Genomic DNA, 24,505 nt, shown 5'->3' with positions numbered 1-24,505 from the left:
GATGAAATATAAGCATGCACAACCCGCTCAAAATGCACAAAAGATAAAAATGGTTTCACTTTAGATAAAAGATGAATATGAAAAAAGCCTAACCGAACGACTGTGTTTATCTGTCTATGTAATTTAAAATCAATGTGACATCACAGTGACACCAAGGTTGGTGGCAGAGGAACGAACATAGTCTCTTAGGGGGCCCAAGTCCAACAATGGATCAGTTGGGCCAAAGCCTCAGTTTTGCCCTCATTAAGACATAGGATGTTTTGGGCCAACCACGCCCTGATGTCACTCAGGCAGGCATGTAGGGGTTCCAGGGGGTCTCCAGTTGTTTTTGAAATGGGCAAGTAAATCTGACAAGTCATCTGCATGAAATGGTATGAGATGCTTTTTTTTTTTAATTTGACCTTGAGCGAGGAGATAAAGTGTAAAAAGAACTGGGCCTAAAACCGAACCCTGAGGGACTCCACAACACAAGGGGGTAGATGCCCCCAGCCCAACAGAGAAGGACCTCCCACTGAGGTATGACCTGAACCAGCCTAAAGCAGTCCCCCTGACCCCTACACAGTCATTTAGGCGATTTAAAAGAATCGTATGGTCAACTGTGTCAAAAGCTGCTGTCAAGTCTAAAAGCACTAAAAAGGCTGAAGACCCAGAATCTGTTATTAAAAAGAGATCGTTAAAAACCTTTAAAAGTGCAGACTCTGTGCTATGCGAGGCTTTATAACCTGACTGGAACATATCAGAAATACATTGAGTATCCAGAAAGGGTTGTAGTTGAGACAGAACACACTTTTCCAATACTTTTGCCATAAAAGGAAGTTTGGAAATTGGCCTGTAATTTGAGATATCCAAAGAATCAAGGCCAGTTCACTTCAGAAGTGGCTCAATTACAGCATGCTTACAAATCGACGGGACAACTCCAGTGGCAAGACTGCTATTCACAATATTTAAGACATTAGAGCCAATACTTGCCCACACATCTTTAAAAAGCCTCAGAGGAATCAGGTCCGTGGGACGAGATGAAGGTTTTAAATGATTAACTATTTTTGTTAGAAATGGTAATGACACAGCCTCAAACTGAGAAAACACAGCTGAGCAAGGGAGATTTATGAAAAAATTGACTGTTGGGATTGACATATTGGCCCTAATTAGGGCAACCTTTTCACTGAAGAAGGCTAAAAATTTGTCACAGCTTTCCAAGCTGGATTCTAAAAAAGTATATTGTGGTCGATTCAAAACAGTCCCAATGGTTTTAAACAGAATACGAGGATTATTTACATTTTTTTCAACAATGTCTGAAAAGTATTTCACTCCCTCCAGTTTCACCACTTTTTGGTAGGATCTCCAGCTGTTACACAAAGTTTGGTAGGACTCCTGCCGGCGATCCTTTTTCCATTTCCTCTCTGCTTGCCAACACATGCGCCTGGCCTCACCAGCCCAAAATGAACTCAAACTGAATCGGGCGGTGATCAGAAATGACAGCAACCTGCACCATCAAATTATCGATAGCCAAATTACAAGAGAGTACCAAATCCAATATATGGCCATGTTTATGAGTGGGTCCCGACACATGTTGCACCAAGTTAAAACCATCCAGCATATTTTAAAAGTCTGTCACATATGGAGTGGAAGGACTGTCGACATGCGCATTAAAATCACCCACTATTAAAACCCTATCATAATCCGTCAACACAGGAACAACGAACTCAGTAAATTCATTGATGAAGACAGTAATATTTCTGTTTTTAGTTGATCTGTAAATCACTGCACACAACACAGGATCGTGTTTACCAAGTTCAAACGAACTAGGTGACACTTTTGGTAGAAGCTTATAGCTCATGTTGCTCTTAAGTATTGTGGCAATGCCGGTGATATTCAACCGGTGGGTCTGGGCCTACTAATAAAGACACAGTCAGAAGGTAGCAGTTCGGAAAAAGTAGCAAACTCACCGCAGTCAATCCAAGTCTCAATGAGAAATAGTAAATCCAATGAACTAGAAGTAAATAAATCCCGAAGAATAAAAGTTTTATTCCTCACTGATTGTGCGTTAAGAAGCGCACATTTTAGTGTCGCCTGGGAATCAGCCACGCACTCGGCTCTGCTCAATGTCCGATGATTCGTGAGGTTAGCGCCACCAGTCTCGCCGGTCCGGCAAGGGCGCACAACCACCAGATCCTCTTGTTGTCCAACCACGGGCAGCAACCAAGAGGGCAACGGTAGCGAGCTTGCGGCGAGCAATATGGCGACGCAAGCAATCATGATACTCCCAGGGAATCCTTGCCGGACGCCATGTTAACTCCGGCGAAAGTGCCAACCAGGATTTCAACCTAGTAAGACGGCCGCTTGGCACTTCCCGCCGCCTGCGCTTCTTGGGCAGCAGGGCCTTCAGTCGGAGGAGCAAATGTGGGACATCAGCCAGATAAGTTGGGCGCGACTTGTTTGGGTCATCAAAGCGATACTCTGCACATTTTCCCACAAAAGCTTAGATTTTCATTCATTTCTGGCGTTCATACATCAGCAGAGATCTCGTAGTCCTTATAAAACAAGATAAAAACAATAAACAGACAAACAGAAGTAGAGCTACGTCCTGCCTCTTGCCTGCCTGGCCCTGTAAAGCCTCCACAATATCCCCAATTGGTACATTAGAAAAAAAAAATACAATTTCAGGTTGGAGCTGGAGATCGACAGGCGGATCGGTATCACGTCTGCCGTGGTGTGGACTCTGTATCGGTCTGTCGTGGTGAAAGGGCAAGCTCTCGATTTACCAATCAATCTATGTTCCTTCTCACCTATGGTCACGAGCAGTAGGTCGTGACCAAAAGAACGAGATCGCAGATACAAGCGGACGAAATGAGTTTCCTCCGTAGGGTGTCCGGGCTCTCCCTTAGAGATAGGGTGAGAAGCTCAGTCATCCGGGAGGGACTCAGAGTCGAGCTGCTGCTGCTCCACTTTGAGAGAAGCCTGGTGAGTTGGCTCAGGCATCTATTTAGGATGCCTCCTGGACGCCTCCCTGGTGAGGTGTTCCGGGCACGTTCCAATAGGAGGCGGCATGACCTAGGACACACTGGAGAGACTATGGCTATGTTCACACTGCAGGGTATGATGCCCAATTGGGATTTTTTGTCAAATCCCATCTTTTTATGTACTCGTTCAAATTACAAAAACAAATGCGTCTTCTAATGTGAACTCAACGTGTCCATCGTGTGACAGGATCAGGATCGTTTCAGACTTCAACCGAGCATGCTGATGAGCTAATCATTTGAATCAGGTGTGTTGTAGTAGGGAGAGATCGAAAACAGGCAGGATATGGCTCTTGAGGAACTGGAGTTCCCTACCCCTGATCTGGAGGCTCAACTTTTTATCATTTTACAGTGACAGAGGAGTGATATGGGAGGAGGTAGAAATGTTTTGGGTAAATAAAGCGATGCTTGTCAATCTCTTCATTTCAAAGAGGCATCTACTAAAGACGATGTTATGTCACAGAGACATCTAGTAAAAATGACCTAATGTTATTACTGCGTGAAATTAATTAACCATTTGCATGGCTGAATTGCTACTATCACGGCAAATGTTCACTTTATGCTTCATGTTTCAAGTGGGATTAAATTTAAGTCACATGTAAAGTCAACACTGTTACCCAAAACAATGCAGATTTATGGCAGCCTCCCTCGCAAGCACTAACACCCGACCCATGCAGAGGGCATATTGGGCTTTTGATGACATAGACCAGATGCGTGCGGATGAGCGTTCATGCTTAGACGCATGGCATGCATATCCGATTTATATCCCAATGCAAAAGTGGCCCAGTTCGGATTTGAAAAGAAAATCTGATTTATACTGTTCACACTGCATGATTAAAAAAGATACATGTAGCATATAGGCAAAAAAATTGGAATCGCACTGCAGTGTGAACATAGCCTATATGTCTCCCAGCTGGCCTAGGAACGCCTTGGGAACCTCCCCAGAAGAGTTGGAAGAAGTAGCTGAGGAGAGGGAAGTCTGGGCTGTGTTGTTGCCTAAGCTGCTGCCACCGTGACAGACCCTGTGAAAATGGATGAATGGTTGGACAAAATAGAAGCTTGTAACGCCAAAAAAAAAAAATATATATATATATAATTATATATATATATATATATATATATATATATATATATATATGTATATATATATTAAATAAGCTGCACGGTGGTCGACTGTTAGCAAATCCGCCTCACAGTTCAGAGGTCGTGGGTTCGATCCCAGCCCCGGCCTCCCTGTGTGGAGTTTGCATGTTCTCCCCGTGCTTGCGTGGGTTTTCTCCGGGTACTCTGGTTTCCTCCCACATTCTAAAAACATGCATGGTAAGTTGATTGAACTCTCTAAATTGCCCCTAGGTGTGATTGTGAGTGAGTAATGTTTGTCTCTGTGTGCCCTGCGATTGGCTGATAACCAATTGAGGGTGTACCCCGCCTGCTGCCCGAAGACAGCTGGGATAGGCTCCAGCACGCCCCGTGATCCTTGTGAGGATAAGCGGTATTGATAATGATAATATATATATATATATATATATATATATATATATATATATATATATATATATATATATATATATATATATATATATATATATATATATATATATATATATATATATACTATATTACTTGCAATCAATCAATTAATTACAGTCAGGTGGCACGGTGGTCGACTGGTTGGCACGTCCGCCTCACAGTGCAGAGGTCGTGGGTCGTGGCCTTCTTGTGTGGAGTTTGCATGTTCTCCCCGTGCCTGCGTGGGTTTTCTCCGTGAACTCCGGTTTCCTCCCACATTCCAAAAACATGCATAGTAAGTTAATTGGACACTCTAAATTGCCCCCAGGTGTGATTGCGAGTGCAAATGTTTGTTTGTCTCTGTGTGCCCTGCGATTGGCTGGCAACCAGTTCAGGGTGTACCTACTACTATCTACTGCCCGAAGACAGCTGGGATAGGCTCCGGCACAGCTGCGACCCCTGTGAGGATATGCGGATTGGATAATGGATGGATGGATAATTACAGTCAGGTTAAAGCGTTATATTTTTAATCGCATAAATCTAATTTTTAATCTCTAACTTTACTCTTTCTGTATGATGATGAGATCCGTGTTGCTGCATCAGAGGGCAAGTTCAGGAGCAGAGAGAAGACGTGAAAATGGAGGAGCATGTGAGAGTTGTTGAATGATAAATTTAAAAAACACCCTGGCTGACGGCACTATTGATAAAGGCAGAGATATGCCTTGTTTGTAAGAAGGACTTTGCTTACTAAAGAAGCAGTTCAAGCCTACCACATAAATGCAAAGTGACCAGCCACGACTAAAGCCACAGCTAATGATAGCAACAAAGATGCTAATGTAGCGAGCCATTGCAAAGCTCTTCGCTAAATTAAACTCGAGAACAGCCCACTTAGGAGCAGGTCTGCAACCGACGGGCTGACCAATGTTCTTGCCAACTGAATAACGAACTGCATCCCGATCAACATAGTTGAAGACAAGGGATTCATTGAGGTGTTGCAAACGGTGTCCAAGCCATCATACAAACCACCGTGCAGGACTACAGTGATGACTAAAATCAGCAAGATGTATGAAGGTGAAAAGAAAAGCAAGCTTGATGTTTTTTTGGGGGGGCGGGGACTTTGAACAAATTTGCTATGACCGCAGATCACTGGACGTCAACTCGCGACCACGGTTATTTTGGGATTGACTGGACACTTTATTAATGGTGAGTGGAACTTCAACTCATTTTGCACTAATAGTCATGAAAACAGAAACCAGGGACTTGGCTGGTAAATTCGCCAAACAGTTACTCAAATTGGCAAATTACTGGGGAATTGAAAAAAAGATATACCCCATAAATACAGATACATGCATGTAGACAATTGGAGGGCTTTGTTGCTGTTCTTTAAAAAACAGATTAATTAGATCAGTTAATTACAGATCATAATTAATGAATCCCTCAATTTCTTTAATCTCGTATTCTTTATTTTACAATCAACCCTGCTTCACACAACTTTATCTGACAGTTTTTAAAACATTTGGCAGTGCATGTGTGTTTTATGGAATTACATTTGAAAGGGTGTAACGTATTTGCACACTGTATAAACTATCATGTGTTGTTTGTTTGATTTGTACACCAACAGTAATTATTAGTCAGTGTGACCCTTCTGTATGTTTACTAATAAAAATAAATACACATTTTAATGTGTTGATTAAAATGGGAGGGACAGCAGAATAGACCCTTAAAAAAAGTACATTTTCCAACAGTCGTTTAGGCCCACAATATAGAAGTTAGAGAAATACAATTAAAATAAAGCATCATAATCAAGAAAAAAAAAAGTGTTTAATTAAAAGCAAAAATAAAAGTAGAGAAAGGGACAGGCGCCAGCACTCCCCGCGACCCTTGTGAGGATAATGGCTAATGGATAATGGATGGATGGATAATAATAATAATAATAATAATAATAATAATAATAATAATAATAATAATAATAATAATAATAATACTACTACTACTACTACTACTACTAATAATAATAATAATAATAATAATAATAATAATAATAATAATAATAGGCGGCACGGTGGTCGACTGGTTAGCACGTCCGCCTCACAGTTCAGAGGTCGTGGGTTCGATCCCGGCTCCGGCCTCCCTGTGTGGAGTTTGCATGTTCTCCCCGTGCCTGCGTGGGTTTTCTCCGGGCACTCCGGTTTCTTCCCACATTCCAAAAACATGCATGGTAAGTTGATTGGACTCTCTAAATTGCCCCTAGGTGTGATTGTGAGTGCGGATGTTTGTCTCTGTGTGCCCTGCGATTGGCTGGCAACCGGTTCAGGGTGTCCCCCGCCTACTGCCCAAAGACAGCTGGGATAGGCTCCAGCACGCCCCGCGACCCTTGTGAGGAGAAGCGGTACAGATAATGGATGGATGGATAATAATAATAATGATAATGATAATAATAAAGACAATTTTAGAAAAATGTACATTGTGACATTGAATTTGTCCATGTTCATAATATTTGACCGCATTTTGCACACAGAATCCGTTTAAGAATGATTAAATTCATTTGTGGTCCAACATCATGACTTTAAGTCAGGTACACTGACGAAACCGTCAAATGTCAAAGAACATTAGCATATTTAAGACGTTGCATTTTAGAGTTTTGACAATGTCTCCTCATTCAACCATTTATTAAAATGTATTATAGTCATCATTGTTATTTTAATCCATCAAGGGAAAATGGAATTTACACCCTACTGTAAATTTTTGTTGCACGAATGATGCCATGAATGGGAATGCTCTGACTTTCAAATGAGCTGGTGAATTTAAATTATACATCATCAAAATTGTACATTCTAAAGTGATTACCGGTACTTATTACGTGTATAGTTGCAATTTCAAACACAGCCACTAGATAGCATTACAGCTCCGTCCCTCAACAGCCACAGCACCTGCACACTTTTGAGTTCCCATTTAAATGCAAGACCAACAATTCTTCAGTAACATCCACTACCATAATGGTTTTAAAATATGTGCAGCAACGGATTTGAATTGAAAAAAAAGTGGTATTGATTGAAACGCTATGACATTCATTAAACATGGTTGAAGTTCACTGTGGTGAAAAATACCACTTCATTCTACTGAGTTGTTTCTTACATTTGAGTTACCTTATTTAGTTCTCATCCAAAGTCAGCTGGGATCGGCTCCAGCTTACCGAGAAAGCTTACCTGCAACCCTAATGAGGATGATGACGCATATATTTTCATCATAATGCGTATAGTACTGTACAAAAGGGCCATCACGACAATTGATGTTTTAGAAATAGCACAATTATAATTTATAATTAGAATAGAAGAGGAAAAAATTATCCTCTTTCATCATGTTTGCTTTATAGTCTTTCTTCACTTGCTGTAACTTCCACACAACCCGTTTTCATTCATAGTAAGAGAAAAGAAAGAATAGAGCTGAGAGATACCATACAAAAATTATACATGGATGTTGTTGTTTTTTCTTCATCTGATCGCAGCTGGCATGGCATCAAGGCGACTTCCACCACTTTCTAAGGCTCGGATGATTTCTGACATCTTTCCTGTTCCACTGTCAAGGCCATGCTGAAAGTCACAGTTCGCTGTGAGGTTGGACAACGCCTGCAACTTCCGGTCTGGCTTCCCAGCCAATACAAAGTGGCTGCAGAGCATCACAGTGCAGGAGATTGCCAAGTCCATCACATCTCTGAATCCAGCACACTGTGATGTGGAGAAATACTTTATGCTCAGACTTGACGTGACTTGTCCGTTTTTTGAGTTCTGACAACTCCTGGAAGGATTCGTCGTTGTTTGAGTTCATTTGAGCCACGTATTTCTCTGAACTGTATCTTTTGCTAAAATTCAATTATCAGCAACATAACTATAATAACATCCCTCCTGCCATGGAGTTTAGAATATTTCAACACATTTTGTATAGAGCTGTTTTCTGAAGCATATTTTTGGGCTATCAACTGGGTAATTGAAGTCTTTCACTGTAAATGAAGTTTGGTTTGTCAAATTGGAGTATTAGATCTGATCTTAACCTGAATGAGAAACTCTTACTAATCTCAATATGCATATTTCTCATTTTATTAAAATACCAAAAGGAGGCATATAAACAAATGAACAGTCAAACGTTTCCACGGTACAGCAGGTTTGTGTACAAAAACTCAAATGACGTGATCGTTTCCTTGAATTGACACCAAACAAATAGTTGGTGTGTACAGTCATCAAACAGGCACTGACGAAAGCAAATGCTCAGTCTGTCTCCACGGTAAAATGGTATGCCTTATGCTTTGTGGATTCTGTCTACTGGCTGGATGAGACACAAATTCAACCTCTTCGAAAGTAGAAGAACAGAGGAATGCCAATATATAACTTTATTGACATCTGTTTTATCTTTTGTGCTTACTTTATTTCAATTGAGAACACAAGGGGCCCTACTTTTTAGCCCAACTTCAAATTAACCGGAGGCAAAAACGAAGTTGTTTGAAAGCAGACGCGCACAATGGCTGTCAAATCTTCAATGTGACCACTTAACACCATCACAACATACAATACAATACAATACAATACAATACAATACATTACAATTTTATTCATACAGCGCATTTCATAACAGGTAGGGCTGTAACAAAGCACTTTACAATACAATAAATAAAACAAAAACAAGAAAAGCTGTGGTACATGTATTAATAAATATAGACATAAATTATATATAAAATATAAAAGAATTAAGCCTGCGGCACGGTGGTCGACTGGTTAGCCAGTCCGCCTCACAGTTCAGCGGTTGTGGGTTCGATCCCGGCTCCGGCCTCCCTGTGTGGAGTTTGCATGTTCTGCCCGTGCCGTCGGTTTTCTCCGGGTTCTCCGGTTTCCTCCCACATTGCAAAAACATGCATGGTAAGTTGATTGGACTCTCTAAATTGCCCCTAGTTGTGATCGTGAGTGCAGATGTTTGTTTGTCTCTGTGTGCCCTGCGATTGGCTGGCAACCAATTCAGGGTGTCCCCCGCCGACTGCCTGAAGACAGCTGGGATAGGCTCCAGCACGCCCCGCAACCCTTGTGAGGATAAGCGGTATCGATAATGGATGGATGGACAACGGTTTAATAGAGATAACATGTAGCTGCCAACACAAGACCGTCATGATGCGATGATGATGATGCAGACCGGAGCAAGCCAGGGGACATCAAGAGAATATTTGAGGTTGCATAATAACGCAATACTTTTGCGTTTTAACTCAAGGTGTTTTCAGTTTTTATTGCGTTATTTCGCAATAAAAATAATTATTGCAAAATAACGCAATGTTAATTTAGGAGGAGAACGAACGCCTTCAATTTCCGGATCATAGCTTTGAGTGTATGGCGGAGCTGGCATTTGGATAGATTTTTACATGACCCGTCAGGTTTTGATTTCTAGACAGTCTAGAGATGTGCCAGACAAGGACATACTTTGCATGCAAAGGAATAAGGTTTTTACTCAAAACGTTAACAGTTAGTTAACAAAACAAAATTGCTATCCACCTTGTTCCTCGTCAGTGAAATGGGCATCCACTAGAGGACAGACTATGCCTGTAAGAAACATTACTGCAGGGAGGGAACGCACATGAAAAAGAGCACTCAACAATATTGTGCAGGATTAGTCATGGCTGCTCCGTGGTATCGCGGAAGAGAACAGTTATCTTTCATTTTAAAAGAACCCAACACAACACGTCAGCTGGTACTTGACTCGGTTTGGGACGAATAGAGGGATGGACGAAAACCCATTTCTGTCCTTGCTTAGTCCGTCCTTTTAAAAAGCCTTCTCGTCCTCCGTCCGTCCATTCACAAAATGGGCGTAGGTTGACCTACGACGGACATCCCGTTCCGTCCCTGGGACGGAATGCCCATCTCTGGCAACAAATAAATAAGTGAAAAAGTAATGTTGGCGGGATTCAAACTGTGCAAAAAGAGACTATTGCATTTCAAGTGCATCACATTAACCCCTTTGTTATAACAACACAAATCATGGGCTTTTTATGCTAAAATTACCATGCTAGAGCAAACTTCACCAAAGAAACAACATGGAATAAAATTGAAGAAAGATATCCTCCTGTTGGAAGAATTTGAACCTGCGCAGCGGAGACCCCAATGGAATTCTTCTCCATTGCCTTAACCCCTTAATCACAAAAACCTCTTAGGTTTAGCATTAAATGGTAGCGTTGCTTCATTGAATCTGGCACCTTAGACCACTTGACCATTCATAGGTATTTAATAACCCGCCTACTGCCCAAAGACAGCTGCGATAGGCTCCAGTACGCCCGCGACCCTTGTGAGGAGAAGCGGTAGAGATAATGAATGAATAAAACAAGCCAATAAATTGACATAAAGCACTATATACAATGGACACCGGAAAAGAGCCGAAAAATTCAGGTCTGATCAAAAGCCAGAGAAAAGAAATGTGTCTTCAACTTTCAAAAATGGACAGAGAGGGGGCTTGCCTAACAACCAATGGGAGGTCATTCCAGAGGTAAGGACCAGTGACAGAAAAGGCTCGATCCCCTCTGAGGCTCCGCTTGGTCCTCGGCACCTCGAGCAGCGCCTGGTCCGCAGACCTGAGGCTGCGGGAAGGTGCGTAGGAGCGGAGGAGCTCCGTGAGGTATACGCCAGGGCAAGGCCATTTAATGATTTAAAGACAAATAGGAGAATCATAAATTGAACCCTGAAATGCACTGGGAGCCAGTGAAGGGAGTCCAGAATTGGTGTTATGTGCTCCATCCTACGAGCTCCAGTTAGTAGGCGGGCAGCAGCATTTTGATTCGGAGACGTTTGAGGGAGGACTGGCTGACTCCAAAATAAAGTGCATTGCAGTAATCTAGCCGAGTTAGAAATAGTCATCCATGCCTTTGTTAACAAGTGCTGATGGGAAAGGAGGGGCTTTACCTTAGCCAGCTGTCTAAGGTGAAAGAAGCTCGACTTTACAACAGCGCTGATTTGCTGGTCCAATCACTGTCCATTTTAAAACTCAAGTTTGAGAGTGTTGGCTTTAGATGTGAAGACAGGGGGCCAAGGTCAACAGGGTGGGATGTAGAAGAGCCACTGGGACCGAACACCATAACTTCTGTTTTCTTTTTGTTGAAATTAAGAACATTTAGTGACATCAATTCTTTGATGTCCTCTAGGCAGGACAAAAGTGAGAAAGACTCTTTTTTGCTTAGCGGGATATAGATTTGACAGTCGTCCGCATAGCAGTGGAAGGAGATTCCGTGTTTTCTAAGGATGAAATCCAGTGGCAGCAAATACAATGAGAACAGCAATGGCCCCAGAATAGAACCCTGTGGAACACCATACGAAAGATGGGCTGAGCGGGACTCAGAGGAACCTAGGCTAACAGAAAAAGTCCTGCCAGCTAAATAGGATCCAAACCACTCTAGAGCGCATCCTCTAATGCTCACTTGGTGTTGCAAGCGAGTCAAAAGAATATTGTGGTATACCGTATTGAAAGCTGCAGTCAAATCCAACAGAACGAGACATACGTGGTCTCCAGTGTCATTTGCCAGGAGGATGTCATTGAAAACACGTAGTAGGGCTGACTCTGTGCGATGCATCTTCTTGAAGCCTGACTGGAAAACTTCCATGACATTGTGTTTATCCAAGTAAGATCTTAGTTGTGAGTGCACCACTTTTTCCAGAATTTTAGACATAAAAGGTAGCTTGGAAATGGGTCTAAAAATTTGATAGCACAGCTTGATCAAGGCCATTTTTTTCTGCAGGGGTTGCACTACAGGATGCTTAAAATGTTGGGGGGCCACACCGGAAGACAGGCTGCTGTTGATAATGACCAAAACCGATTTTCCAATTGTCGGGACAATCTCCTTAAAGAAATATGGGGGAACGTAGTCATAAGGGGTGCCCGGTGGTTTAATATGGCAAACCACTTCCTCCGAAAATGTCAATGAAACCGGATGAAAGGAATCGAACACTGCTGAACAAGGAACTTGGACAGAGGGTTCAAATGTGGTGTTCGAAACAAGAGCCCTAGCTGTAGCCACCTTGTCAATGAAAAACTGCATGAATGTATTGCACATTTCAGGGGACAATTCCGTGCAAGTCGGTTGACGGGACTTGAGTACAGAGTTAATTGTTTTAAATAGAGCACGTGGATTTTGGCGATTTGCCTGAATCAGACTCGAGAAATGATCTCTCTTGGACTCTTTCACCTTTCTCTGGTAACGACGCCAGCAGTCCTTTAAGATTTGGTAAGAGACCTGCATCCTGTATTTTTTTCCATCTGCGTTCAGCTCTGCGGCATTCCTGTTTAGCTGTGCGAGTGCTCTCATTAAACCATGGCTCCGGTCTAATTTTTTGCTGCATAATTTTTAATGGAGCCACAGAGTCCAAAATATTACAGCAAGATGAATGGAACCAAGTGCTGAGCTCCTCTGTGTTTGAAGAGGGAACACAGAACTGATTAAAGGCATCAGAGAACTGACTAGCAGTGAGGTGGTTAAAAACCCGGTCCTTGCGTAGCATTAGCTCTGACAGCACTGGAAAACATTACAGCAAAGAGATCAGAGAGCACATTGTCCAAAACTTTCAAATTTGAGACCAATAGACCATAAGAAAGGACAAGGTCTAAAGTATGTCCTTGCTTGTGAGTGGAGCCAGCCACGCACTGCACCAAATTGAAAGAGTCATTGAGTCTAAGAAAGTCTTTTGCCAGTGGTTTTTCAGGACAGCACACGTGAATATTAAAGTCCCCCATGAAAAGGATGAGATCATATCGCAACATGATTTTCCGGCAAGAAATGGGCAAGACGAGATCGGTCTAACAAAAAACGAGTTTTTAATTTTTTTTTTCCTGTACAAAAATTATTATACGGCGTACCCAATTTGAAATGATCAAAAAACGTATAAAATACGGGGAAAACATACAAGTTGACAGGTATGAACATACTTTGCTATGAGACAAAGATCCAGCCGACATGTCCCCAAAGTAATTGCAGGCTCTTGATAGCATCAAAGTCCCCCCAAGCAACTGCCTCCAATGTGGCGATGTATATCTTTATAGGGACCTTTTTCACCAAACTAGACATAAGTAGACCGATGACCAATAACGCTAATAATGGATAATGCTTCTCCTCGTATTTTCTTCCACATGCAGCTCTCAAGTATGCGCGCTGCGTTCAAATGAGTATCGATAACCGGCATCGCCTTTTTATTTGCTAGTACCACCCGATCCGATACCAGCGTTTTAATGTGGTATCGGGAAACCGCCCAATACCAGTATCGGTATCGGAACAACACTAGTTTCAACACACCATTAAAGCAGAAATAAACCCAAACATATTTTTTTTGAAGAATATGTTTTATGCAGGCGGCACGGTGTTCGACTGGTTAGCACGTCCGCCTCACAGTTCAGAGGTCGTGGGTTCGATCCCGGCTCCGGCCTCCCTGTGTGGAGTTTGCATGTTCTCCCCGTGCCTGCGTGGGTTTTCTCCGGGCACTCCGGTTTCCTCCCACATTCCAAAAACATGCATGGTAAGTTGATTGGATACTCTAAATTGCCCCTAGGTGTGATTGTGAGTGCGGATGTTTGTCTCTGTGTGCCCTGCGATTGGCTGGCAACCAGTTCAGGGTGTCCCCCGCCTACTGCCCAAAGACAGCTGGGATAGGCTCCAGCACGCCCCGCGACCCTTGTGAGGAGAAGCGGTACAGATAATGGATGGAAGGGATGGATGTTTTATGCAAGCCTACTGGTTGAAACAAGGCGTTCTGATAAATATTGCGTTTGTGGAATATGAGTTTAGCAGTAAAATCCACCCGTTTTTAGCCATATCAGGGAACGGACATTTTGTCACTTCTGTCGACTGAAAATGACGACCAATCACAGCTCGCCTGTTTTCTAAAGCTGAGCCGTGATTGGTCGTTCCCTAAGCCCTGCGTAGTTGTGATGTCATTTTGAGTCGACAGAAGTGACAAAATGTCCGCCCCCTGAGATGGCTAAAAACGGGTGGATTAACTCTTATTCGACAAACGCAATATTTAGAATATTCATAATGCCTTGTTTTAACTAGTGGGCCTGCTGAAAAAAATATGTTTGGGTTGATTTCCGCTTTAAGGCTTTACAAAACTGATAGGACCCTAAATGTTCTGATTTTTTTAGGATTTTTGAAATGTGTTTAGCTTACTTGTGTTATTTTCATCCAATGATTGAATTAACTATGGCCCATGGAGGTGAAATTTCACCAGTGGTTTAATCTGGAAGGTGAACCAGGTCAGAGAGTTCCTCCATCATCACGGGAGAAAGGAGGAGGTGAGAGTGAGGAATTTGGTGGTGAAACGTTATGTTTACGCATCATAGTACCGGTACACCATGTCAGTCCATGAAGCAGAGGCAAGCGCGCTGAGCCTTGCTTTCAGGTTTCATTAAGTGTTTTCTTTTCAGCATGGCATATGATCACTGACAGATGTCATGTCTCAACAATCACCATCATCTTAGTATTGTCATCAATTGTTTTAGATCTATTTTTCCTGTTTATAAGCTCCACTATGAGATGCCTTGTTTGACTCTGTCCAGGTCTTGAATTTGTGCATCATTGTTCTCCCAACGTCATCTTAAGAACATTTCCCCATATGACCCCGATGAATCCTTAGTTTACGGCTGTACAGTACATCACTCATAAATTACACATGAACCTTTTATGACTTTTTATTTGATAAACTGGAGTGGACAGATAAAAACAAAAATATCGCATTGTCATAAATATCGCTGGCGTCGGGCGGAATCCTTAGACCTCCAAAATCTTCACTTTTCAGGAGACTCCAAAAACGTCACGTTTGTTCAACTAATAACATTGCATCGTCAAACAGAGAGAGCCATTTTCAACACTTAAAATTGGTCAGTAATTTGTAAAGTAAATACCACATATGTGGCCTAACCAATAGTACAGAGTTGTGGCAAGAAAAAAAAAAGAAATCTAAATTGCGACATTGGAGGTTTGACATCGCCAGCGGTATGCATCATTCTTCAAAAATAAAGCACGCTTTGATCAATTTCAACACACAATGGACACAAAATCTCACACCCCGAAAAATGAGGTGATCCACAAAAATATCACTCCACAAATGCAGTATGAGTGAAGTCTAGAAACAGTCAGTCATATGTCAGAAACAATGCTTTAGAGTGGGTGACCCTACAGCCTGAACCTGGATGACAAAATCATCCCCTTTTCAAATGCTCTGTTACTGGTCTTCACAACTCTGTGAGACCAGCCGCCATATTACCCTCTGTGGAAATAGAGAATGTGAACAAAAATGTACAAATAAATTAAAAGGGGAAAAATATCAGTACAAGCTTTCTGCCAACTGTCAATAAAGCTGCACAGTGTGTTGTGCTCTTGTGGTAGAGAGGTTACACACCCCTCCTGTAATATGGACAAACTTATGTCATTGTGGCAGGAAGCTTAAAGTGCAAGCGGGTATTTTGCCAAGGGAGGGGATGGTAGGGTTAAAGAGGTAAAATGGGTAGGTGCAAAGTCTTACGGGCCACAGCTGATGAGTCAGCCTCAGGGCCTGAAGGTGTGAATGTCATTGTGGAGGCTAAGCAACGGGTTGGAGGGCCTGCTGTGCGCGCTTTGACAGCTTTTACTGCAGCTGCAGCGCTGGATCCACATGAAATTTCTGAAGAAGCTTTCACCGTCCAGGCAACGCAAGCGCAGCTGTACAGTGCGGATGACCGAGGGCCTGCAGCAGCGGCCATCGGGGCACGATCCGCAGGTGCGAGGGCGGTAGAGCTCGACTGTGGAGCAACCGGCAAAAGTGATTTGAACTGGCTCCTGCGGGCGAACAGTTCTCTGGCATTTCTTCCCCTGCACAGAACATAAAGTGGGTGCTTCAAAAATCTCATCATGCAATCAGCAAAGGATCACTGTCATCACTCCGTGACTATTCATCTTGCTCATTTGAGCGCTTCTGCGCATACCTTGATAGCCATAGGAAGCTCCAGGTGACACTGCCGGATCTGGCAAAGCCTGGTTTCTCTGATCAGCTGACAGTCTTGGTTGTTATTGGTGACTCGACTAGATATTCCCATCCCGCATGAGGTGGAGCATTCTGTCCAGGCAGTGGTTTGTGGAAAACAGCCAGACTCCAGTAACAAATCAGACATCGGGAGTGCCGTTATCTCTTTGAGAGGGTAAGGACAAAGATCATGAATTAGAGACTGGCTCAATTTCTGTAGCTGTGCATCCATTATATGGTCAGCTGCATGGTCATTAATCCTACAGGCAGAGGTGGGCATTTTACCTACATTTTGCTGGTCCGTCATTCGTCATACGTCAGTGGCCTGGGTACCCGTTGTAATTGTCAGTCCGCCAGTCGGTCCCCACAAAAAACATCCGAAAAACGGGCGTCCACCAGTGATGGACTAACAGTCTGTCAGTGACGGACTGACGGCGGACGCGGTTACTAACGATTGCACTGACGGATGAAAACCCACTTCTATCATTCGACAGTCCGACATTTTTAGAAGGTGTCCGTCAACCGTCACAAAATGGGCGTCCGTCAGTCCGACTGAATTCCCACCTCTACCTACGGGAAGACAAAATGGAAGACAAAGATGAAATTGTCGCTCATTTGCATCTGAACTTAAATAATTGAGTTGAGCTCAGCTCTGATTCTGCTCCGAGTACTGGTAATTTGAATTTATTCCTCCTCACGGGAATACACTTTTATTGGCATTTTATTGGCATTTCTCACAGCTAATGGCTAATTTTCAGTCAAGCCACATGAAAACAAACATACATGTCCCCATTATCTTGACAGACTACACATAAAGAGGGGAGAGGGGCTGGTGGTCAGAGTTTGGTCCGCGTTGCTGGCAGTTAAAAAGATTTCTTTCCAGTGAGGGTGGGACTCCGCCAAGGCTGTCCAATGTCTCCGATTCTGTTCATAACCTTTATGGGATGAATTTCTACATGCAGCCGAGGCGTAGAGGGGGTCCTGTTTGGTGGCCTCAGTATTTCATCTCTGCTTTTTGCAGATGATGTGATTCTGTTGGCTTCATCAAGCTGCGATCTTCAACACTCACTGGAGCTGTTTACAGCCAAGCGTGAGGCGGTTGGGATGAAGATCAGCACATCGAAATCGGAAACCATACTCCTCAGTTGGAAAAGGGTGCGAACGGCTTTGTCCTACGGCGCGTGAGTACAGCGTCCCCTCAGTAAGTGAACGTGTGCGCAGTGAATGTGACCTCTGGCCAGAAATGTGAACTGTATGACAGCATTGAAGACTTTGGTAAACAAATCTTTTGAAGGATTCATTTCAATAAAATGATTCAGTACAGTCAGACTGATTTCCCCATTACTACTTTGCAGCAAATATCTATTCCGCGCAGTGTGTCTACAAGATGTTGGAGCGCGCCTATATTTGTGATGCCTGGCCCACAACCTCTGTCTTAGTTCATCCCAACGGCGTTCGATGGTGTCGAGCTCAGGGCACTCAGGTTCTTCCACACCAAACTAATCCAAGCGCACTTTCATGGTCTTGCTAGCTTGTCCATTGGCAACAAAAAGAGACTTTGAAGCTTTAGTGTCAAAAAGGTCTGGTTAAGCTGAGAAATTCGGATACAGCGGATATGAAGGGTGATAGCCCACAACATTATTTATTCGATACATTATTAAAAAGTGTACGTATTCCAATACTTTTTCCATACTGTACACTGTTCTGATGCAGAGGATATTGCAAAAAATGTTCTGAACTGAAATTCACTCTGTAGATCACGTTTGTGACCAAGAAAGGCCTCAAAGTAGAACACTGTTAACCTTACCTCTGAGCACGGCCCCAACAGCGGCAGCTGGCTGGCGAGGCTGTGGGTCGGGTGGCAGCAAAGCACTGATGTGGTTTGGAAGAGGCTGACTCCCTGACAGAGGGGTGTGTGTCATTTCTTCTGGCTCCACTCTGATGTGGTTGTCGTCGTCACAAAACCACTCCTCGCAGCAGCTGTTTTCTGGTCGCGCCAAGCGGGGCCGTGAGCAGTGCAAGTTGGGCAGGGGAACTTGGTGAGGACAGAGGGGCATGCAGCCCACCACTCCATTCATACAGGTGCATTGGTGCTGGCAGCTGGGCTGGAAGTTCTCACTGTGCTGGTACAACTGGCCGTCGAACTCGCAGGGTAGACCATGAGCCTCGGCTACCATCGTGCACACAAGAAACACAAAACAAGACTACATATTATGAGAACGGGACTTTTAATTGTTATTCAACGGGGACAGAGTAAATGGAAAACGCTCTCCAGTCTGTCTATAGAATGCAGTATTGACTTCAAAAGGATTGTTAGATTACACAAAAACTGCTCACAAAGAGGTGGCCCAAAAAAAAACAACTAATTGGTGTGGATCGAGACAGTGGTGCCACCAGGGATTTGAGTGGCAGTCAAAAAAAAAAAAAAAAAACACTTTGGGCCCCACCACTTTAATGCCGAAAATTGACCAACGTTCTCCTTTGTCAAAAAGTTTCCTCATTTAGGAAATAAGGCATGAATTAAATATTTAGCATAGGTCTGCACACTAACTGAGCGAAATGAAAGTTGTTTTGCTTTCACATAACAAGTGAATTGATCAACCTATCTGCGCTCTCACCTCGGCACAGTCCTCTCCCGGGGTCTCCTCCTGCTCCGAGGTGGCAGCGAAGCCCCTTGATGTGATCACAGGGCTGGGTAGCGCTGCAGTCTTCATTGAACTGCCGTGCACATATTTTACAGCAGCCACAGTGGTCGGTCACCCAGCTGACACCCGCTGGACACATCGGGGCTGAGGCAGCGCAGGAGCACACAGGCGGGCATTCGTCGTCTGCCTAAGGAGCGGGGTCAAAGGTTAGCCAACAAGTTACAGTACTTAAAAAAACATCCAGTGGATGTGGAGGACCTGTTTGGAATCGTGTTGAGAGTGCAGAACAACTCACCATCACCACAGTGCCGTAGACCACAAACAAGGCGGAAAAGATCTGGTGCAAACTAACAGTCAAGTAAAGCATCCTTGGTGCGAAGTTTGGGCCAAGTTCGAAAATGATTTTGAAAAGATTTCAAAGACAGCTGTGTCCAAAGTGGGGTCTTGCCTTGTTAGTCAGCTCTGGAACGAGACATCCACAGGATCCTTGCAATAAAGTCCACCAGTCAGCTCCGCTACGTGTCTAACTGTCAGCCCAGCTCTAACCTCATGAAGAGGTTTCCCCCGACAGGGACTGCACTTATAGACACACATGGCCCCACCCCCTCTCTAATATCATCAGCACAACGGAGGCCTGTGGGACTGACCAAAATGTGTTCAAATCACTGTTTAAATTGTTTAGCTTCAAAATGAGTTGTTTGCTCTTATTGACGTAACAATTTACCCACGCCCTGTCAACTGTCAGTTCATTTAGAGGTTGATCCATCTGAAGTCAGGAAGGTCGTAAAAAAAAAACGGGTGTAATGGAACCACTGAAAAGGAAAACACACTCCATCACGGTGGCAGCTTTTAACGGGGGATGTGCTGAAATGGAGAAAGTCCCCGTGAACAACACGACGCCGCGCTGTGGGACTGCAGCTCAGGACATCCTGTGTTCCCCCATCCTCTTTCCGAAATGGGCCACATTCCAGGAAATACAGGCTTAATCTCCATTCGCGTTCTCATGAGTCGCAGGAAAAAGTCAGCATTCCCTTTGTCACCCGTCGGGAAAGTGTTTGAAATTCATCACCTGAAGTGACAGGTCGATTTGCGCTCCTTCTGAGTGTCTGTGGTCCAGACGCGGGTGTCGTGAGATCGCTTTGCAGTCTCTCGTTTCTGCCACCATTGCTTTGGTGAGTCCTTTTGAATCCTGTTGACTTAAACTGTTTGCTATTGAACTTGGAAGCAGCAGTGGACAAAATCAACTCACCACGAGGTCAGAGTTTTTAGCCATCAAGGACAGAATGCCAAACGCACATTTGCACATGAAAAGAAGCCAAACTGGTAAAACCTTGAGGGTACCAATGTATTCAAAATGGTGGCTTCTAAGTTTGAGCCACTACACACCACTTGCCTTCCAAGAGCAGGTGCTGTCACTCAAGTCCAAAGCGGCCGAGTCGTTGCGGGAGGACGCGCACCACAGTGCACAAACTTACTTAAACAAACACCCTGACAGCTGTGTTGAGAAACCACTAGGATGCTCGGGGTGGGGGGTGTCTGGGGATGAGGGGGTGGTGGCCAGCACCTTGATGGGCAACAGCAGGGAGAGGGGCTACATTCTTAGAATTCCTGGCCCACAAAGGCAGGATGTGTGTACTGGCCACGCTGCGTCATGTCGGAGCAGAGGGGGGGAGTCGAAAAAAGGGGGGGGCTGGCTTGCCGGCGGGGGTGCCAATTTGGCAGCCATCTGTCTGGCCACGCGCCAACCATTGTTTATCGGCTCCAAACCATTTTCAAAACATATGGAGGTCAGAGGTTGTGTGCTATTCATAAGGCTGAACATTGCGGTGGGTTGACGTACAGGACCAGAGATGCCACAACATTTTGGTGAGAATCTGGATAAATGCACCGTGTACTTCGCAGAATCAAATTGGCCTGTCAGTTCATTTTACTCTGTAAAGTAGGAAGCAACAAGGATTTCTTTTTTTATGTAACTCTGCACTCTACTAGCTGGCATTCCGGTTAAAATGGACAATATAGCATTGCTCAAACAACAAAGCTAATAGTGGCTTTTGCATTATATTATTACACACGACACAAGTCGGTCTCACTTTCATTTTGAGCTAAAAGTGTAGAATGTAATTGCAATTTGTTCTAACGCACAAACTTCACATTCCATGTCTGCTTTTCCAATGGCTTATATGGTGAGAGATGTAATCTGTGTGAGACTTTGTGCATGTGCACGTTTGTGACTCCAGTGTCAGGATTTCAACGTCACAATTTACGTCTCTGACGAATTCCTCATACGAGTGTCCTTACAAAGCTCTGGTACACTCCAGTCATCACTCATCCCAATCTTAACCTGAATTGGCTCCATTTTCCCTCCATGCACATACTGTTCATATTGCGCATCAGCCACAGCAATCTGAGCTGATCACCAGCAGAGTATTAGATTTCATGGATGGCTGTGAGCATGTTACATCGTAGTTGCGTAGCATGAGCTTTTGGCATCAAATCAAATGTAAGAAAAAGCTGACTAGTTGGCCTACTGCTTGGGGTAAAAGCAGGTGTGGCGGTTGGCTGCCGTCCAAGTAACAGGGACAGTGGGAAGTGGTGGCCTGCACATTCCTCCTCTACGTCTGATATGAGCGATGACAGCAGGGAGAATACAGCAGCGGTGACCGCAGTGTTAGCAAAACAAGCTAGAACGTTCTTTGTAAGTCACATATCGGAAAGTAGGCTACAGATACTGATTTACACACATGTATGACTGTCGAAATGGAGCTCTATATCGGATGCATTTGGCCTAAAAATGTAATAAGAACAAAATGACTATTTGCATCTGATGGAGTGTTGGTGGAGTCTTTTTTTATTATTGTGAAAAAAGCAAGAATGAAAATTATACCTGTCAACCCCAGGCTGTACTGAATCTTACAAAAGTTGTAATTTGCCTTTACATATCTGTATGTAATCTTACGCATTACACATTTTCGAATGGTTGCTGTCACATGAAGAGAAAATCAGCGACGTGCGGCGTACATGTTTGAAAAGGCATTTCCGCCTGTACAAATTATGCCAAAAGTGTACAACTTGACAGGTATGGAGTTCAAAAGAGAGCACAACAAATTGTTGGAAAACATTGAAAGTTATTCTAATTGAACACAATGTGAGAAGCAGATTTGAGCTTTAAAAAAAAAAAAAAAAGAGACATCAACACTAATGCAGCCTTTCCCTCCAGTGAATATGAGGTTTCCTAAATGGTATCCTGCATATTTAGTACTGTAGAATAAACAAACGGGCATTTCAAAGGAACTTTGGTGTGGTGGCTGCCGAAATGGCTAACTAACACACAGCGTTCCCTGTTAGCAGCGGAGGAAAGGTGCCACCACTACACAGCCTTGCCTGTGATTCAGCGAGGAAAATGTTATCACAGTGAATGCGTAAACAGAAAATGTTCCAGGGCTCTCCTTCGGGAACTAGGGCACAAACACATAAAAGCCAACTGTGCCCCTGTGGTGACTGGAAAGTGCCTCATAGCATGTAAAAATTAAGTCATATTTGATGGAGAAATGACAGCACAGGTGTGTCACTAAGAGCCACACCTTACAGGCTTCAGTAGGTTGCATAATTGGGAACAAGACTATATTTTTCAGCCCAAAGCCTTTCATGCTGCACATATCACCGAGCTGTCATGACATTAGCATGTCATGTAATATCATGTCATGTCAGTGTAACTTGCATGACATCTTTTCAGACAGCATCAAAGGATTAACTCACCTTTTGCTTTTCCTTTCACCTGTGTGTATGAAGTGCTGCAGTGAGCTGTGCGTAAGCAAGGAAGCTTTCTTCCCTCGCCTATCTGCAAACTCATCACTATCTGGTCTGCTGTTTGTAAAACGTTCATGCTGAAAATGACAGCAACACTTTGTCACATTTAGCTTCAAACAATGTTTAAAAAACTGGTGTGAATTTTGGACAGTCTATATATTAAATGGTAAACCTAAGGGTAAACCTTTTAAATGTGAAATTGAAATACAAACCATGAAAATAAATGGTAGCTATAAATATTTTTTTCCTGACTTACTATACTGTTCGCGGGCAACACGTTCCAAGAAAGAAAGAAACTACGATCCAGTTTCGCATTGTAGCCAAACATACAATCCTACTAGATTAATGGGCCTTGTAAATCATTCATTGTTGTTGTGTAAACCGAATGTTAGTGGCCATGACTATTGTTGCTTCTTCTTCTTCTTCTTCTTCTTTTAAACAAGAAGAAGAAAAAGCACTTCCGCCGGAAGTACGGAATTAGTCATGGCAACTAACTTTGGCTTTGCATGACAATAATTCACAGGGAACATTAATCCATCAGGATTGTACCTTTGGCTACAATGCGATTTGGGATTCTAGTTAAAGTGGAAGTCGACCCCAAAAATTATTTGCAATAATACTGTATGTTCTATGCGCCTTCACTAGTCTAAACCTGGTATTCTGATTGATACTCTATTTCGTTTGTGGAATATGAGTTAAGCAGCAAAATCAACCCCTTTTTAGCCATCTCAGGGGGCGGCCATTTTGTCATTTCTCTCGACTGAAAATGACATCACAGTTGCTCAGGTAATGACCAACCACAGCTCACTTGTTTTCTGAAGCTGAGCCATGATTGTCGTTACCTGAGCCCTGAGCAACTGTGATGTCGTTTTCAGTCGACAACAAGTGGCAAAATTCCCCCTTCCCCGAGATAGACAAAAATGGGTGGATTTTACTGCTTAACCCATCAAGGCCTACAGCGCCTGGCTAAACAACTTTCTAAAGCCTAAGGTCGACTTTGGAATTACCCTCTAAAACCTGAAGTTTTTCCGGAAATAATAAATAATTTAAATAATAAATATCTCAGCCCCTGTAGCAGACAGAAACATCATTCCAAAAGAATTTGAGAGCATAGGCGTGTGGCTTTCGCACAGACCTGAGTCTATTATTATTTACTGAAATAAAGTGTCAGTGGAAGAGAAGCTATTTTTAATTAAAAAAAAAAAATCAAGTGGTAATTACCATCCTCTATTCTGTTACAAAGCCGTCAATATCGTCATCGTCTACAAACATATATCCAAACCGTATGTCACGTTCGACTGCCCCCACTGGTTCAAAATCCACAAGCATGTTGTATTTTTCACTGCCGTCACTTATTTCAGAGCTCCTGCGATCGTCTGCGTCAATCAGAGTGACCACTGTCATGACTTACGACGCCGATTCAACATGCTGAAACGCCCACCAGATGCTTCCTAACGGGGTCTGACATTACGACGGTGTTCGCTACATCAATCAGACGGTGCAATCCGACGCCCCGATGGTT

The 24,505-nt window shown here is 43.4% G+C and overlaps 1 protein-coding gene across 1 annotated transcript; it reads right to left on the bottom strand.

Annotated features, from left to right (window-relative positions):
• Positions 1–15,205: 15,205 nt before the first annotated feature.
• Positions 15,206–19,705, bottom strand: ccn1l2 (cellular communication network factor 1, like 2). The gene is made up of 5 exons (XM_086030817.1): positions 19,472–19,705; positions 19,150–19,363; positions 18,339–18,701; positions 16,494–16,696; positions 15,206–16,380 (listed from the first exon to the last, which is right to left on the bottom strand). The coding sequence occupies exons 1-5, from the start codon at positions 19,541–19,543 to the stop codon at positions 16,078–16,080; spliced, it is 1,155 nt and encodes a 384-aa protein (XP_085886943.1). The 5' UTR covers positions 19,544–19,705; the 3' UTR covers positions 15,206–16,077.
• Between the last annotated feature and the right edge of the window lie 4,800 nt (positions 19,706–24,505).

The sequence above is a fragment of the Filicampus tigris genome, chromosome 5, assembly GCF_054856515.1.
Source record: "Filicampus tigris isolate MCC_2025a chromosome 5, RoL_Ftig_1.0, whole genome shotgun sequence".
Taxonomy (NCBI): Eukaryota; Metazoa; Chordata; class Actinopteri; order Syngnathiformes; family Syngnathidae; genus Filicampus; species Filicampus tigris.
Note: the sequence above shows the minus strand (reverse complement) of the source record. Positions and strands in the feature narration are given on the sequence as shown.